The sequence below is a fragment of the Panthera tigris genome, chromosome D4 (genome assembly GCF_018350195.1).
Source record: "Panthera tigris isolate Pti1 chromosome D4, P.tigris_Pti1_mat1.1, whole genome shotgun sequence".
NCBI lineage: Eukaryota > Metazoa > Chordata > Mammalia > Carnivora > Felidae > Panthera > Panthera tigris.
In genome coordinates, this window is record NC_056672.1 from 91,878,094 (window position 1) to 91,894,623 (window position 16,530).

General features: G+C 59.8%; 2 protein-coding genes across 2 annotated transcripts; one reads left to right on the forward strand and one right to left on the reverse strand.

Moving 5' to 3' along the window:
- Window positions 1-246: 246 nt before the first annotated feature.
- PMPCA (peptidase, mitochondrial processing subunit alpha) lies at window positions 247-9,625 on the reverse strand. Its single transcript, XM_042963706.1, has 13 exons — window positions 9,534-9,625; window positions 8,135-8,337; window positions 7,672-7,751; window positions 7,342-7,424; window positions 6,356-6,450; window positions 5,256-5,356; window positions 4,350-4,613; window positions 3,914-4,006; window positions 3,716-3,834; window positions 3,512-3,602; window positions 3,286-3,348; window positions 1,490-1,634; window positions 247-522 (listed from the first exon to the last, which is right to left on the reverse strand). The coding sequence occupies exons 1-13, from the start codon at window positions 9,608-9,610 to the stop codon at window positions 353-355; spliced, it is 1,584 nt and encodes a 527-aa protein (XP_042819640.1). The 5' UTR covers window positions 9,611-9,625; the 3' UTR covers window positions 247-352.
- A 113-nt stretch (window positions 9,626-9,738) lies between these two features.
- Window positions 9,739-16,056, forward strand: ENTR1 (endosome associated trafficking regulator 1). The gene is made up of 10 exons (XM_042963707.1): window positions 9,739-9,933; window positions 10,067-10,216; window positions 10,880-10,948; window positions 11,755-11,870; window positions 12,133-12,540; window positions 13,108-13,181; window positions 13,548-13,659; window positions 13,841-13,903; window positions 14,348-14,487; window positions 15,067-16,056. The coding sequence occupies exons 1-10, from the start codon at window positions 9,864-9,866 to the stop codon at window positions 15,164-15,166; spliced, it is 1,302 nt and encodes a 433-aa protein (XP_042819641.1). The 5' UTR covers window positions 9,739-9,863; the 3' UTR covers window positions 15,167-16,056.
- Window positions 16,057-16,530: the final 474 nt, after the last annotated feature.

Below are 16,530 nucleotides of genomic sequence, written 5' to 3' on the forward strand. Positions count from 1 at the left end.
AGACCCCGGGAGTCGCTCCGACGCGGACTCGAGGCCGCTCGCCTCTGGGAACGCAGGACGGGGCAGGGCGCCCACCTGGCCTCCCCGCGGCGGCCGGCCCCCGGGCGGCCTTTCGCTTCGCCTCGTTCCCAGCCGCGGCGACACAGACAGACCTTTATTCCGCTGCCTGATCTGCTCGTCCTGAAGAAACGGACGCAGAGCTGTGCTCGGCGACATTAAATCTGATCAAGTGTAAGAGAAGAGTCCCCCGGTTTGCACCTTTTATGAATCTTTGCACTAAATTCACACCCAAAACCCACGGACGAACACGGGCTCCGTCCACAGCCCGCATCGGGCCGCACCGCGACGGCCTCTAGCGGAACAGCCGGTACGTCCTGGGCAGGCGCCCGTCCCCGCTGGCCAGCGCCGCCTGGATGTGCTCGTAGGCCGGCAGGTTGCTCAGGTCGCCCAGGGCGGCCACCGCGGGCTTCCTGCGGAGCATCTGGGAGGCGACTCTCCGGATGTCTTCTGGCTTCACGCTGCCTAGCACGGGGGACAGGGAGACCTCAGGGGAACGCCCGAGCCCTGCACGGACTCTCTCCGCACGTGGCCGTGGCCACTACCCTGACTGAGGGGTCCGAGGCCAGGCTGCGGACTCCAGAGTCCAGATTCAGGCGTGTGTAGAATTCAGGGTGACTCAGGGTGAAGTGACAAATTTTCCCAGTAAATGGGGATGTACCAGTGGTTACAAGTTATTTTCGAATGCGGGAATGCACACCTGCCCAGATGCATCTCAATGGAAAAGCTCACCTGCAGAGTTACCCACACGGAGAGCCTGCAGGGAAGGAAAAAACAAAGAACCCCCAGGGCTTGGTGGGGAGGGGAGCGGCCACACACAGGGGCCCGGAAGCTCAGCCTGCCTGGGAACACCCGGCATGGGCAGGCATGGGCAGCGGGACTCTGCTCCGGAGGATGAGGCCTAGGGGAGACTGGGTACTGTGCACCCCAGGGTCTGAGGGGGCCCCAGGGGAGGGTGCGAGTGCCAGAGCAGCGAGGTAACAAACGTCACCACAGGACAGCACGGGGGGGGGGGGGGGGGGGGTCACAGATACTCTGAGGACCTGCTACAGAGAAAATAAACTTGTGTCCCAAAGGGCCACAAACAAGTAACACTCTGACACTTAGAGGACATTCAAGGACTTCCTGAAGGTCACTCACGGGAGGCCATGGAAACCTGCGGCCAAGACACCTGCCACAGCACCATGAAGGGCAACACCGTTCGAGCCCCGAGAGGAGCATTTCCGTCCATTATCTCAGCGAATCCGCTTAAAAACCCAGAGCGGTAGGGAAAATGGTGAAAACTTGGGGGCACAGGGGTCAGTACTCAGGGACACGAAGTAGGGCTGGCACAGACGAAAGCCCGCAGGCATCACACCTCCTCGGGCCGGCAGGCCTCTGGGAGGGAAGGGAGGGAGCCGGGTCTGGGCCCGCCCGCCAGCACGGTACTCACGGATGAGCGCACACAGCTCATGGGGCAGCTTTCTGGAACGGGTCGCCAGCACCTGCCTCCCCACGTCCTCGAAGATCACAGGCCTGGACTCCAGGTTCATCATGAGCATGGACATCAGCTGGGTCTTGGCCCGCTCCAGCTCCACCTGGGGGTCCGACCACCAAGCCACACGGTTCAGTCCCCGGCAACTCACACGCTGTCGCCCAGCCACGTCCACGTCACCAGGAAGACAAATTCGACGGTCTGGGGCTCCACCCAGACGCCAGGTGCAGGGCCCAGGCAACCGGGCTCCCCACGCCCCCCCGAGGAACTCGGAGGGAACCAGCTCCGTGTGCCAAGTCTGTGCCGTGAGCCCCTCTGACCAGGCATGAAATTGGCAACTTTGGGACTCCCACGAGTCGCGTTCACAAAGCTCAGCCCCGAAACCGGGGGGCACGGAGAGCGGCCGGGTGAGAGATGGCACCCGACCGACACAAAGCTGCCGGACGCCGAACAGCGTGCACGCCTGCCGGACGACACTGGCCGCTGAGAGTCCGCATCGTTGCTGGAGGAAAATAATCTCCGATCTGAGATGAGCGCTTTCTCTCTTTGCAACTCCAGGCAGATAAAACCTACCTCAAGTTAGCTTCACGTTAGCAGGAAGTACTTCCCAGCAGACCGCTAACAGAGCCACTGACGCGGATTTTTAGTATATTATTTTTAAAAACTTTTTTTAACTTTGTTTATTTTGAGAGAGCACAAGCAGGAGAGGGGCAAAGAATCCCAAGCAGGCTCTGTGCTGACAGCACATGTGCCAGTGTGGGGCTCAAACCCACAACTGTGGGATCATGAAATGGGCCAAAACCGAGAATCAGACACCTAACTGAGCCACCCAGGTGCCACAAATACGGTATTTTTATTTTCATTTAATGTTTATTTTTGAAAGGGAAAGAACACGCACGCAAGCAGGGGAGGGGCAGAGAAAGGGAGACACAGAATCCAAGGCAGGCTCCAGGCTCCGAGCTGTCAGCACAGAGCCAGATGGGGGCTCAAACTCACAAACCATGAGATCATGATCTGAGCCAAAGTCGGATGCTTAGCCGACTGAGCCACACAGGCACACCTATTTTTATTTTATTTTTTTAATATTTATTTTTGAAAGAGAGAGAGAATAAGCCAGGGAGGGCCACAGAGTGAGGGAGAGAGAAAATCCTAAGCAGGCTCTGAGCTGTCAGCACAGAGCCGGATGTGGGGCTTGAACCCACGAGCCTGAGGGCATGACCGGAGCCGAAGTCAGAGCTCAACCAACTGAGCCACCCAGGCATCCCCACATATTATTTTTAAAAAAATATTCCTTTTCCTGGAGCACCTGGGAGCCTCCATCAGTTAAGCGTCTGACTCTTGGTTTTGGCTCAGGTTGTGATCTCCCGGTTCGTGAGTTCAAGCCCTGTGTTGGGCCCCACGCTAACAGCGTGGATCCTGCTTGGGATTCTCTCTCTCCCTCTCTGCCCCTCCCCTCTTGCACGCTTTCTCCCTCAAGATGAATAAACGTTAAAAGGAAAAGACTGCTCTGCGCTATTCTTTCCGGTAGAGCTTAAAAAGGACCCGGGGCCCGTCAGATGCAAACAGACTGGGTGCTGAGGGCAGTGGCTGTTCTGTGCGCTGAGACCAGGGAGGAGGGGAGGAGCTCGGCTGCACTGCTCTGGCTGGGATGCTGGGGGCACAGAGGATGGGCCCACCGCCAGCCACCCCACACTGTGTTCTCTAACCCGCCAACACCGTGGGGACGTTTGCAGGTGGCCCTGTGCCACACTTACCACATCCACGGTTCCAGCCGTTAAAATGAACTCCTTCGTGATGATCTCCACCATTTCTCGAACCTTTAAGAGAGAACGTGGAGACGAAGCAGAGCATGATCAGGACGTGACAGCCCGTTTCTTCTAACTCAGGTGGTGACATCTGTGCTCCCAGAGACCAGCTCTGTATGCGGGGACGTGACCTGCACAGGAAGCAGAGGCCACCGCGTTCGGGGCTGGCCCTCACCTGTCTGGGGTCGGCGCTGGCGTGGACGCACAGGAGGCCTGTGTCCTCGTAGCTGTGGTGGTACGAGGTTGCGTTGTACATCCAGTGGTGCCTGTAAGGAGCGCGGACGAGGGGGACACCTGGAAGGCGGCGTCATGGTCCAGAAGCACCCTCAGCTGGGCCTGCCAACCTTGGGGACAGCCAGGTGAAAGGGACCCAACCCACCTGTTGAGCACGTGGAGGTAGAGCCTGGTAAACATACCCTTGCCGGGCCCGCCAGCCGAAAAGGAGCCGCCGCCCCCCATCATCATGTTCAGCACGGCGAAGGGGATGAAATCGTCCTCCTGCGAGAGACGTGAGGGCCGAGCTCAGCCGCGAGGGGACGCCCGACTCCACGCCGCACAGGGCCCCGCTGGCACTTACCAAGAAGGAACAGCTCTCCAGTCCTATCATGATGTGCGTGAGCTCGGGGAACGGGGCAGGGCCCAGACTGACGTTGGACATATCTCTCTCCAGCTGTAACCAAGAAGGGTGAGCGGTGTACCCACGTGGAAAACAAGGAGGCCTCAGCCACCCCTCACGTCGGAGCGGCTTAAAAACAGTCACAGAAATCCCACACGAGCACCAGAAAACTCTCTAGAGACAGGAACTATCCTTCGCCTCCCGTCTGTACCAAACTCTCAGCTTTAACCAAGGAACACACGTCACGCTCAGGCACCAGAATGCGTATTAAAGGCAAAGCCAGGGGCTTACGGCTGACTGTAACACCCACAGGCTCCAGCCGACAACGTGCCAAAACCCAAGTCAAAAAAGGCACACGCAACCCAAGGTCACGGGCTCTTTTCCATCACGGCTTTACCTTGACAACCCCCCCCGTGTACTGTGCCACCGATCTGTCGACGTCCACAGCCTTCTCACATCCCCAGGCCGGTTGGGTTCCCAGCAGGTACTTTCTGGCACATTCCACCAGGTGCTCGTGCTCCACCCCAACCCCAGCCAGCACCATGCGGTCAGGGGTGTAATAGTTTCTCAGGTAGGAGTGAAGCACTTCTCGGTCCATCTTTGCTATGTTTTCTGTGGGGCAGAAACGGTGGAGGCCAACTGTGTTTTCCCGATAAGCAGCCTAACAAAGGAGGAGAGAAACACCGGTGACCAGGAAGGCCACGGCCAGGTGTCCCCCCCCCCCGGCGCTGGGCCTGCCAGGACCCCAGCTGTGGCAGGAAGAGCCCGTGGGTGCTTTGCTTAGTTTGGCAGGAATAGCTCTGTGTGTTTCCAAAAAACACAAAATCTACCTCTCCGGGACGAAAACTCAAAAAACCCGTATGAAATAAAAGCCTCACTCTAGAAACAGAGCGATAAAAATCGTTACTGTAGGAATTACAAAACGAGGGGTGCCCGGGTGGCTCAGCTGGTTGAGCGTCCAATTTCGGCTCAGGTCATGAACTCGCAGTTCGTGGGATCGAGCCCCACATCAGGCTCTGCGCTGACAGCATGGAGCTAGCTTGGGATTCTCTCTCTCCCTCTCGGCCCCTCCCCCGCTCACACTTTCTCAAAAACAAGGAATAAAATGCTAAAAAAAAAAAAAAAAAAAAAATTACAAAATGAAAAACTCGCATGAGTGGCAAGTTTGGGAATTAAGCACGTTCTGACCACACCTAGAACCTGTAGGAATGACCTCAGGAAGGCAGACGGCCCCTCCCAACCGCCCTGGTGGCAGGAGGGCCGCCGATACGGAGGGGGGCGCGTTGCGAGTCTCGCGTTTTACCTCGTGAATCATCTCTGTGAGAAGCGGTTCTGGGTCGGGCCGCATACCGAGGTCCTCCAGCTCAAACTGGACAGCCATCCGTGCCGCGTCGATTTCCTCATCTGCAAAGCACCCAGACGAGGCTCAGACGGCACCAGCCAGGAGGGACATGGCCCCGGGCCTCTGCCACCAGACTGGCTGAAGGACACGCTGGCAACCTCCTCTGCCTTCACCTGGGGCAGACCGGGGGGGGGGGGGGGGGGGGCAGTGGTGGGAGCGAGGGGGCCGGCGCCGGGCGGGCAGGGCCTAGAGGCGCCAGGCCTCGCCGGGCTCGGCCATGAGGCGGTCACGCGGGCCTGCTCCGAGCCCCAGCTTCCTCCCCACGAGAGGCCCTCAGGCCCCTAACCGCTCCGTCCCAAAGGGCCGCTGTGAGGACGAAGCCGCACTGGATGTGAAGGCACTGGAAAAAGAGGCACGGGCCTACGTCGTGGCTGCTATTTCAGCAGCTAGCTCGAGCAAGTGCCGGAAAGTTCTCAACTCAGCACTGCAGTCCTGGACCACGAGGCCAGGCTGGTGTGACCAGAGGCCGGCCAGGGCAGCTGGGATGGTCAGCACGGCCCACTCCAGCCCCCTTCGGGCCCAGAATCAGAGTCCGGTTACTACCAGGCCAAGGAAGGGGACGGAGACCAGGACGTGGAAGCTTCCGGCAGCATGCCAGCCACAGTTTTCAAAGACTGTCTGAATTGCCTTTGAGAAACGAAAGACCCAGGGGTGCCCCGCTGGCTCCGTCAGAGGGGCGTGCGACTCTTGATCACGGCGTCGAGAGTGTCAGCCCCACGCTGGGCGTAAAAGTTACTTAAACGAGTGAATCGATAAAAACTTAAGGAAAAAAGAAATTAAAAATCCAACTTCACTAAAAACGTCCAAAGGCATAAAGGGGTGTCAGAGTGTTAGACGCGAAGACCCTTCCTGACCACCAGCGTCACTTCCTAGCAAATCGTGACAACCCACTGGTAGCTGAGCCCACGGGGGCGACACAGTGCTCTTCCTCAGGGGCCGGGCTTCCGCCTGCCCCCCTCCGCGTCCAGCCCCCCAGACACCGCCCACAGCCCAGGGCGCACCTGTGAGCCTGGGGTGCAGGACCACGTCAGCCAGCAAACCAACCACCGTGTCCAGGCCCTTGGAATCCGCAGACACAGCGTACATGGTAGTGTCCCTGGAAAGAGGAAACGACACCAGGCGTCAGGGGCGTAACAGGTGCACAGCAAACGGGGGCCACTCCCCACCGGCACCGAGGACCAGCACACACTCGGTTCGCCCCATCTTCCAGCGCCACTTCCCGCACGCGTTGGAGCGAAAGCGGCTGCCCAGCCCGGTTGGCGAGGACCAGCTCTCGGCCCTTTTCACAAGCACGGGCTCCCCACCACCTGCACCACGGGGGGGCGCTTCATCACGCGCTTCCTGAGGGTCTGCCGCCCGGACCGACGGGTCGGCACGGGGGACGCACAGCCTTACGCAGCCGGGGACCGGAGCCACGTCTGGCGGACCAACTCCGCCTGCCCTCGTCCACAGCCCCTGCACCCCGTCTGCGTGCTGGCTACACACCAGACCTCTCCCGGTCCCCCAAAAGACCACTGCCTCTCCCCCTGCTGTTCCCAGAGTCTGGGCCACCTCCACCCCTCGTTCAGTCTGGCAAACTCTTTCAAGACCAGCCGATGTCAAGTCTGCTATCGTTCCTTTCCGGACTCCCGATCAGGTCACCTGCTTGTCCCCACGCCCCCACCTCTAGTCTCGGTTCCTGGCTCTCGTTTCCATTACCTGTGGTGCAGCCGTCTGCTGGCTCTGGGAGCACACTGGGGATGGGGCCTGCTCTGTGTCCCCAGGGCCCAGCCGGCAACCCCCGGGACCGCCTGGCTCTCCGGTGTGTGCTCTCTGCTATAAGTGTTGCCGCCTGTGTCCTTCCTCCACCAAATCCCTCACCCAACCCTGCCCAGGCCAGGCTCCTTCTCAACGCCAACGTCCCCAGCTTCTCCGGGAGGTGGGTTTCAGTGGGACTCTGACAGAGAATAACAACCACAGTTCGTGGCTGCAAAATAAGCTGGCATACCTTGACGTCTGGCAGTCACAGATACCCCCGTGCTTTTCCAACGTAAGCAGAATTTCATCTTTGCTGTCAAATCGATCTGTCGACTAGTGAAAACAAACAAGTGAATCTAAGTAAGAAAACCTAAAGCAACTTCTAACATATGGTTTTAGAAAAGAAAACCTATCTTGGCTTTTAAAACGTGAAACCAAATCGTCTTCCAATCTAAACGTCTTTTAGCAGCAACACCTTATCAAGTCAGCCACTTATTAAGATAACCGTTCTAAAAAAAAAAACAAAACGTGGTAGATCCTTCCCAAACAAAGTCTCAAAAATTACGAATCGTACACTGACCGAAAATGCCAATTTTTCCAAAAAGTGAGCAATTCCACTAAGATATTTGGCTTCGTATCTTGATCCTGAATTAATAAGAACTGGCAATGAAAAGAAAAACGACAAGTTAAGTCAAATGTTGAGAAGGAGGAATTCAATCAAGAGAAACCTTTACAACTGAGTTGATCAAACAGGCCGGCGCCACCAGGTGAAGGTGACAGCGTGTCCACTCCCCGGGCTACGTACCCACAGCCGCATGCGTGCCGACGCTCACGGAGTCGTACGCTTGGTATTGGTGGTGGAGACGGTTTAGAATTCTCGGAAGGTACAAAGGGGGAAAGCCCAGCACCAACACGGCGGCTCACGCTCAGAGTACTCAGTTTCCAGATTCTAGAGCGTACTTTCCCCTCCGGATCCAGCGCACGAACCGTGTACCAAGCACAGCGGTCAGTGAAGCACCCACGACACTACCGACCGTACTTACTTCCCACCGTACAAAACTGTCCGAACTTGTTCTGGGACGCCACGCGAAGCCCGTTATCCAGCGTGGTCACTTTGGTCTCAAACTTTTCCTGTCCACCAGCCGTAGCGAAAACAGGCTGCGGCACGCCAGGGAAGGGGGAGGAGAGCGGGGTGCCGGGGTAGGCCCCGCCACTACTGAAGCATCTGTGTGCGGGAGCTCCGGACCTACACAGAGAGAGTGGCCGGTTACAAACCTGAGACCGTGGAGCCCGTGGTGACCGGCCGTCGCGTCCCGTCTACGTGAGCACTCAGCGACAACACGCGGGAGCAGGCAGGAACACCACTGCTGGGGACAAATCCTGGCTCAGCCCAGGGGGCCGTGGCCAGTTGGTCAGTTCTTTGGGCCGTAACCGCTCTCTCTCATAAACATCTCTTACAGAGCAGACGATTAACCACCGCACCTCACCCTGACGGCCTGGGTTAAATCCCTCTTACAGCACCGAGCTCCGCTCTGGCCCTCAACTGCCCCACCGTAGTCTAAATAGAAGCCACCCCCCACCCCCTGCCATGGGGCCCAAAAGGCCCCAGGTGGTCTGGACTCCAACTCTCTCCAAACTCCTGTCTTAAAGCCCTCCCCACCACCGCCCCCCAGGACCCACTCACACTGGCCTGCGGGTGCTGCCCTGAACACACACACACCTGGCTCCTTAACCCCAACGCCTCTGTTCCTCCTGCTCCCGCCTGGCCGGGGCCTGACCCTCCTCCCGTGCCTCCCCTCTTGGCTTCAATGCCGCCTCCTCCCGAGGCGACCCCTCCGCACTCTACGGGAAGTCAGATCCCACTGCTTGACTCCTTTTAAGCGTTCACACCGCGGCTCCTACGCGGCCCGCGCTCCTGCCTGCGCCCGCTATCTCCGCCCCGGCACGGTGCGGCGTACAGCCAGGGGCCGCCACCGACTGTGGCCCGAGTGGACGTGCTGGCGGCCAGGAAGGCGGGAAGGCTGCGGGGACGGAAAAAGCGCGCTGTCTGCAGGCGAGGGGACACAGCACAGCGGTCTGGGGCACGGAGGCCCCGCGGGCTCGGCCTCACAAGGGGGGGGGGGGGCCCGCGGCAGGACGGGGGCCGGGGCGGAGGCCGGGGCGGAGATGACACGTGGCCTCCGACAGGCCCCGTCGGCCCGGGAGAAGGCGGGAGAGGACCCAGCGGCCCGAGAGAGGGCAGGCGGATGGGTCTCGGGACCCGGAGCTGGGGCCCCAGGCAGGGAAGGGCCCTCGGCGCCTCGGAGACGAAGCCAGGGTCCCGAAGCCCGAGCCCGAACCCCCGGCGCGGCGCCTGGGCGTGGGGAAGCCAGAGGCAGAGCGTCCGGACAGACGCGAGCCGCCCCGGGTCCCCCGCTGACCCCCGGCGCGTCCCCGGCTCACCTCAGCCGCGAGCGGCGCCACGAGCCCGAGCCGCGAACCAGCAGCAGCCGCGCCGCCGCCAGCGCCATAGCCGCCATCTTAAGTCTCCGCCCCCTGCTTCTGTCGTCACTTCCGACCCCGCCCCCGCCGCCCCGCCCCTGCGGCGCCGGCCCCCGACGTTCGGGAGCGCGCTTCCGGTGCCGGGAGCGGAAGCCGCTGCGAGAGGCTGGGAGCGGCGGCCGGGCGGCGGGCGACGGGGGCGGGGGACTCGGGCCGCGGCCGGGGCCGAGCCGGGGCCATGGAGCCCCCGCTGCCGGGTTAGGGTGGGCCGGCGCCGCCGGGCCCGCGACGATGGCCGGCTACGCGCGCCGCCCTGGCGTCCCCCCGCTGTCGCGAGCCCGGAGCCTCGTCATTCCGGACGGTGAGCGGCCGGGCGGGACGGCGGGGCCGAGCCCGCCGGGCCCCGGGGCCGCCCCCGACCCGCCGGGACGGGCTCCAGGTGAGGCGGGCGGCGCAGAGCGCGCGGCCAATCGGTCTTGTTGATGTTATTGCAGCTCCTGCGTTCTGTGAGCGCCGGTCTTGTCTCCCCCAGCTAGACTGTGAGCGCCCCCATGGCAGGGACCTGGACTCCCACTTCTTCGGCATTCGGCCGACGTTTATGTGCTATGTGCCCAGTCCGGTGCTAGCTTCCGTGGGAGACACAGGTGAGAGACAAGCCTCAGGGACCCCGAGCCGGCGCCACGTTAGCATTAGCTCTGCCCTCGACCCAGCGAGGGGCACTCAGTGCCACCGTGCACCGGCCCCTGGGACACGCAAGTGCTGAGCGGCCCCCGCCAGCTAGGAGTTCGCAGTCTGGCCTTGGGGAGCCCCCCCACCCCCCCCCCCAACACAGACACTTCCAAGGTAGGATGGTGGTAAGTGCTGAAAGAGAGGTATGCCTAGCGGGAGCACTGCAAGCCATCTCCTCCTTCCAGGTGGTGGGGCGCAAGGCCAGGGTGCCTTCGTCCAGTAAGGGCAGTGGCCTCGTTCTCCCCCAAGCAGTTCCGCTGCCTGTGGGCTGGGGTGAGTGGTGAGAGTTCAGGTGCTTCCATCGGGGTCTCAGAGAGGAGTGGCAATCCACGAGAGGATTCAGAAGACCCCGCGGACGGTGGACGTGCGCAGCCACACTGCTCATCAGAGCCTACTGGAAGCTTTTTCTGAATCACAGATGCCAGGGCCCACAGAAGTTCTACTGCCGCGGGCAGGAGCCTGGGGGCTTGTGTTTCAAAAGTTACCCACGCTGTGAGAATCACTGCGGTAGAGACCCCGTGTTGAAAAAAAAGCTGTCACAAAGGTGACCACAGTAGGGTGATGACGTCTCTTTGCAGATTTTGGCTACGGAAAGGGGAAATGCACTAAGCAAGGTCCGCCAGGAGCCCAGGAGACACATTTTGGAGGTAGGGTAGTTAGACAAGATCCTTTCTTTCTCTCTCTGCCCGACACAAAATGCCAAGCACGCGGCCAATGATGAGTTGTCCATTTGACAGCATGTAACTTTGTGCCCGGAGTCTGAAAGACCGGGGGGGGGGGGGGGGGGGGGGGGGCGGTTAGAGACCTACAGAGTCCGTCATGATCCTAGGGTAGAAGGAAAGAGGGTACAAGGACAGGGGAAGCCGGGACATGCGGGATGGCAGACGTGGGGAGTCACACTAAAGGGGTCTGAAGAGGCAGCAAGTGCTAGGGGCAACAGGAGTCAGCATCACACAAAGTTGGCACCTGGGCTCTGATGATCGCGGACTGAAAGGGTCGCAGGGTGGCTGGTTAGGGGCCAGGAGAGCGAGAGGGAGGCCGAGAAGAGAGCAGGGAAGAGGGGCTGAGTGAGCAGGGGAAGGGGTGGGGGGCAGTGACCCCCGATTTGGCTGCACCTTTGGAACTGATGGCCCCCGGCGCAGGTCGTGCCCCAGGCCAGCTAACTCGGCTGCGTGGGGATGGAGGTGAGTTGTCCTTGTAAAGACCCCCAGGTGATTGCCGTGGGCAGCAAGGTGCAGGAACCAGGGGGAAAGAGAACTCAGAATGTGGATGCGGGTCTGCTTTATTGGCTAGGTTTCTCATTTCTTAGCATTCGCTGAGTTCTGGTGGGGTGACGAGGGTGGCAGTCCTGATTTTAGATGTGGCCGTGTTCTGGAAAGAAACTAACAGGGAAGCTCCCTTTTAACGAGTCTTGGGAGACTTTTTGGATTTGTGACGTGCGTTACCGTTGCAGATGATAAGCTCGAAGATCTTGCTGAGGCCAATCCGTTCTCCTTCAAAGAGTTTCTGAAAACCAAGAACCTCGGCCTGTCGGGAGAAGACACCGCCAACAACAGGGTTTATTCAAAGGTAAATCGAGGCATCGTTTGTGACCATCGTACACAGAGAAACGTCTGGAGGACATCCCTCTCCCGACGTGGGGGACACTGCAGGATCCGGGGGCGGGGGGCGGCGCAAAGGGAGCCCACAGCCAACGCCGGTGGGACCCTTTCTGGCTCTCCTCTCTCCTGGGAGGCGGGTGGGCCTCTCGTTCCACTGTCAGGGGCCCCCCCGGAAGACCGGCCTCCAGTGGCTTCTGAGTCTGAGCTGTGCGTCTGGCCATCTTCCTTAGGAACCCACGAGGCACCCACTGGGACTCGGCCGCAACTCCCCAACCCCCCAGACCGTGGGGTATGGCCTGGAATATCAGCAGCCGTTTTTCGAAGACCCTACGGGGGCTGGCGACCTTCTGGACGAGGACGAGGACGAGGACGAAGGGTGGAACGGGGCCTACTTGCCGTCCAGTGTGGAGCAGACCCGCTCCTTGGGAGGCGCCGCCAGCACGTCGCCCTGCAGCACATACGTCTCCTTCTTCTCCACCCCGTCGGAGCTGGTGGGGCCCGAGGCCCTGCCCCCGTGGACCCTGAGTGACTCTGACTCCCGCGCCTCTCCGGCGGGGAGCCCCAGCGCAGACTTCGCGGCTCCCGGAGAGTCTCTGGGAGACAGGCACCTGCGGACGCTGCAGATAAGCTACGAAGCAGTAAGTGAGGGGGCCCCACGGCGGCCCCCCGGCCGGCACCCGCGTGTGAGCAGCGCGCTCGCAGAGGACCCCGAGCCTCCTGGTGTCCACGGTGGCCTGGGGTTTTGGCTCCGAGGACAAGACAGTCTGTGGTGCGGCCGTCTGCTAGAGTCCCTGTGCACCGGTCCCCCGCGTTGACTGATCCCGTGTGTGATGTGCCACCTGAAGAGCACTGTGGAGGGCGGTGCGGTGTGGTCTGGCTCAGGCCCTCCGAGGGCCTCCCCTCAGGAAAGGGTCCCCTCCCGGCGGCAGCTCAGGGACACCTCGCCGTGCTCTGACTAGAGGAGATTTCTTAAAGAGGATCATCCCCTAAAAAAGAGTCGCGAGCGCAGTCGGCGTCCGTAACCGGAGGCCTTCCGGAGGAGACACTTCCGCCTGTGCGTTTCCTTCGTGAGTGGACGGGAGGCTGACGGCCTAGAACGTTTCTGTTCATCGGGGAGTTCTGGGACCAAATTACAGAGACGCAGACCCCTTTTGAGTGAGACACCGAGACTCAGAATTTCTAATGAGGGTTTTCTTTCTCTGCAGCTGAAAGATGAAAACTCTAAGCTGAGAAGAAAGCTGACTGAGGTTCAGAGCTTCTCTGAAACTCAAACAGAAATGTATGTAAGCTCTCAGTTAGGACCGCAATTCAAAATGCCTGCTAACACCCGAATCCATTGTAAATCGGTAACGAAGCGATCAGAGTTGAACCGAGTCTAGCCTTCGTCACGTGCAGGTCCTCCGCCTCAGACGCGTGTCTGGTTCTGCACGAAAGTTTATTTTGAGCGTTAGACCCCAACCGAGCACACTTGATAAGGACAGCCGAACTGGTGATCGGGAGCCAGCTCGGGACGCTCTCGGGGGCTCCCGCCGAGGCAGCGGGCTCTCGGGGTTTTCAGCCAACCCGCCCGACCTAACTGCCTCTCGGACGCATTCTGAGAGCCGGATGCGTGAGTTGGCAGTGACTTGGTCTCCTGTCTCCCAAGGGTGAGGACGCTGGAGCGGAAGCTGGAAGCAAAAATGATAAAGGAGGAGAGTGACTACCGAGATCTGGAGTCGGTGGTCCAGCAGGTGGAGCAGAACCTGGAGCTGATGACGGTACGAGGGGCCGGGGGGCATTGTGACGCGCCGGGCGTGACCCTCTGTCGTCAGCCCACAGAGGCGCAGTGAGCAGGGGTCCCTCACAATGGGCCCACCTGCTGGGCAGAGCAGCACCCCGTGAGGGTATCTCACCACATTGCTGGTTAGCGATGCCTCCTTGTTTTTGTTTTTATGACAGAAACGAGCCGTAAAGGCGGAAAATCACATCCTGAAACTGAAGCAGGAAATAAGCTTGCTGCAGGTGATTGAACGGCAGGGATACAAACCCGGGGGACCTCCCCAGCAGCGGGAACCCCTGTATTCGGGCCGTGCAGGCTTTCCCCAACCCCCCCCCCCCACCCCCCACCTCAAGTGAAAGAAGCAGCCCGGTCGTTCTGGCCCCGTGTTTTCTGCTCACCGAGAGGGTCGTGGGCATTTGCTGTGTCATCTGGGACAGCACGGATGCTGACCCGAATTTCTCATTCCTGTGGAGGAGCGCTGAGGACAGACTGAAGGACAGGACAGGCCCGTGTCCTCTAAGAGCCCCCTCAGCAGAGAGGGGCTTTTGCGGGGGCTAGCCCTGTCCCCCACCCCCCACCCCCTCCTCCTCTGCTGAGGGTGCCGTGGTCAGTTTTAGTTGGACTGCCTTTCAGACGCTCTCTTCTGCAGCCGCAAAAGCCCTTTCCCGCTCTCGCCCACCCTCCAGGCGCAGGTCTCTAACTTCAAGCGCGAGAATGAGGCCTTGCGGTCCGGCCAGGGTGCCAGCCTGACAATAGTGAAGCACAACACCGACGTGGCCTTGCAGAACCTTCGCGTCGTCATGAACAACGCCCACTCCTCCATAAAGTGAGCGCTGGGGAGCTGAGGGCGCCTCGGCACGGGCGGGGGTGAGGCGGTGTCCCCGGGGAGGCGGATTCCCTTCGCGCAGGGTTTCAAGCCATGACCGCACCCCGAGCAGTGGACGGGGCTCTGGGAACAGAAGTGCGCTTGACGGTCCTATTAACCCCGAGGCCACTCGATGCGTACCCGACCGGCGGGCTCAGGAATCGTCTGCATGGCAATAGCCGTGTTCACCTGAGCGCTGACGTCAGACACGAGTCCTGCCTCCCTCACCTACGAAATGTCACAAAATGTCGCAGTTCTGAATGGGGACGAGTCACAGCGTTTCCCTCTTGTCCTAAGAAGCAAAGAGGTTCTTAGGAGGCCCCTGGGAAGGGTCCGCTGTGGTGGCTCCCACTGCGCGTCCCCGTCTGTGTGCCACGGGCCGAGCTCCACAAGGGTGGTGGCGGCCAGGCCCACCGCGGGCGCCTCTGGGGCAGAGGGGCCCCCACCCAAAGCCTGCTTTTCACCCTGGAACTTTGCTTTGTTGCTTCTGACGTTGCCCAGCCGTGGTAGCGGACGGTAACATCCACGTTTCCGTTTCAGGCAGCTGGTTTCTGGAGCTGAAACGTTGAATCTTGTGGCCGAAATCCTTAAATCCATAGACAGAATTTCTGAAATTCAAGATGAGGAAGAGGAGTCTTGAGAACTCTGAGGTGCTTCCAGGTCGCAGCCCTGCTTACGTCCGGACGCCGCCGCTCGCCGGGTTGGAAAATGCCGTTGTGTCTTTAAGTACGTCGTCCTCGGCCGTAGTAAAAATACTCACCGTGCCGCTAATTTCGTGACCTAAATAGCCCTAACAGCCAGCTGCAGTGAGGAGCCCCCCGCGTGGGAGAGCTGCACCTGGTTTCTACGCGACCCTTCCTGGCGAGCTCCCGCTACTTGGTGGACATGCTCTATCGGAAGACGTTTCTGTGAAAGCCAGTGATATTTTGAAGTTACTAAACGTGAAAACGGCAGTTCTGTAATAAGTGTTTTCCGTCGTCATTCCAGAATGTCGATCGTAAGATAAGTTCAGTCGATCGTCCTTGATTCCGTAAGGAGAGGGAGTAAGGTGAGCCGTGGCTCCGTGCTCGCCTCCCAAGGCCCTAATGCCTCTGTGACCTCACTTGGTGCCCCGGCTGGCTCAGAGTCCCCTCCTGGGGCCTCACGGGCGGCTCGTACAGTTGGAGACCTGAGCCTGGCTGCTGTCCTTCCGCGGGGTCCCAGGTCACACAGGCGCGCCACTGGGTGCGACCATCTAAACGCATCTGTGGGCCTTCGGATTTGAAAAGCTGCTTCGGCTGGAGGGTTTTGATACACGTTTCGAGTGGCATCTTGTACAATGAAGTTTGGAATTCAGGGATTGAGACTGTGTGCGCAGCCTTCCTGGGTCAGCACGAGGTCTCCCGGGGTGCTTTTCCAGCTGCTTTCCAATGTAGGGGGCGCACCATACGCCTTTTTGGCCATTTTTCTCTAGATGTTATTTTTTAAAATAAATTTCCTTTTGTTCTGTTCAGATGGACCGCTTTCCTATTTAATAAACCGTAAAACTCACACGGACTGTCCCTTTTTTTTTCCAATTTAACTGCTTCTTTACGCTTAAGAAACCTAGTACCGTTCTCTGACTTTAGGGCATGCGTCTTGTCGTAACGGGTGATTTGTGCTGACAAATTGAGTGTTAGTCCCGTGGCCTGTGGGGTCAAGGGTAGACCCCGATCACTGCTGCCGGGCCTGACCAAGGTGGCCGGCCCGCTAGATGTGCGTCACGGCCGGGTGTTTTGGAGTTGGACACGCTGGATTCTAGTGTTGGGGCATTCTTCGGTCACATGGTTGAAGTTTTGAATGACGTTTGAACTGCTAGACCCTCCGATCTTGGCTACGGGTAAGAGCTTTGCAGAGGTCCCTGCCAAAGACACCCTGCTCCTCCTCACCCGTCCCCTCCTGTTCCTGCCTGTTGGTGAGAAGTGGGTACCGGGCTCTGTGGTCGGAGCAGACTTTAGACAGGCCGGTCTAGCGGGCAAGTGCTAG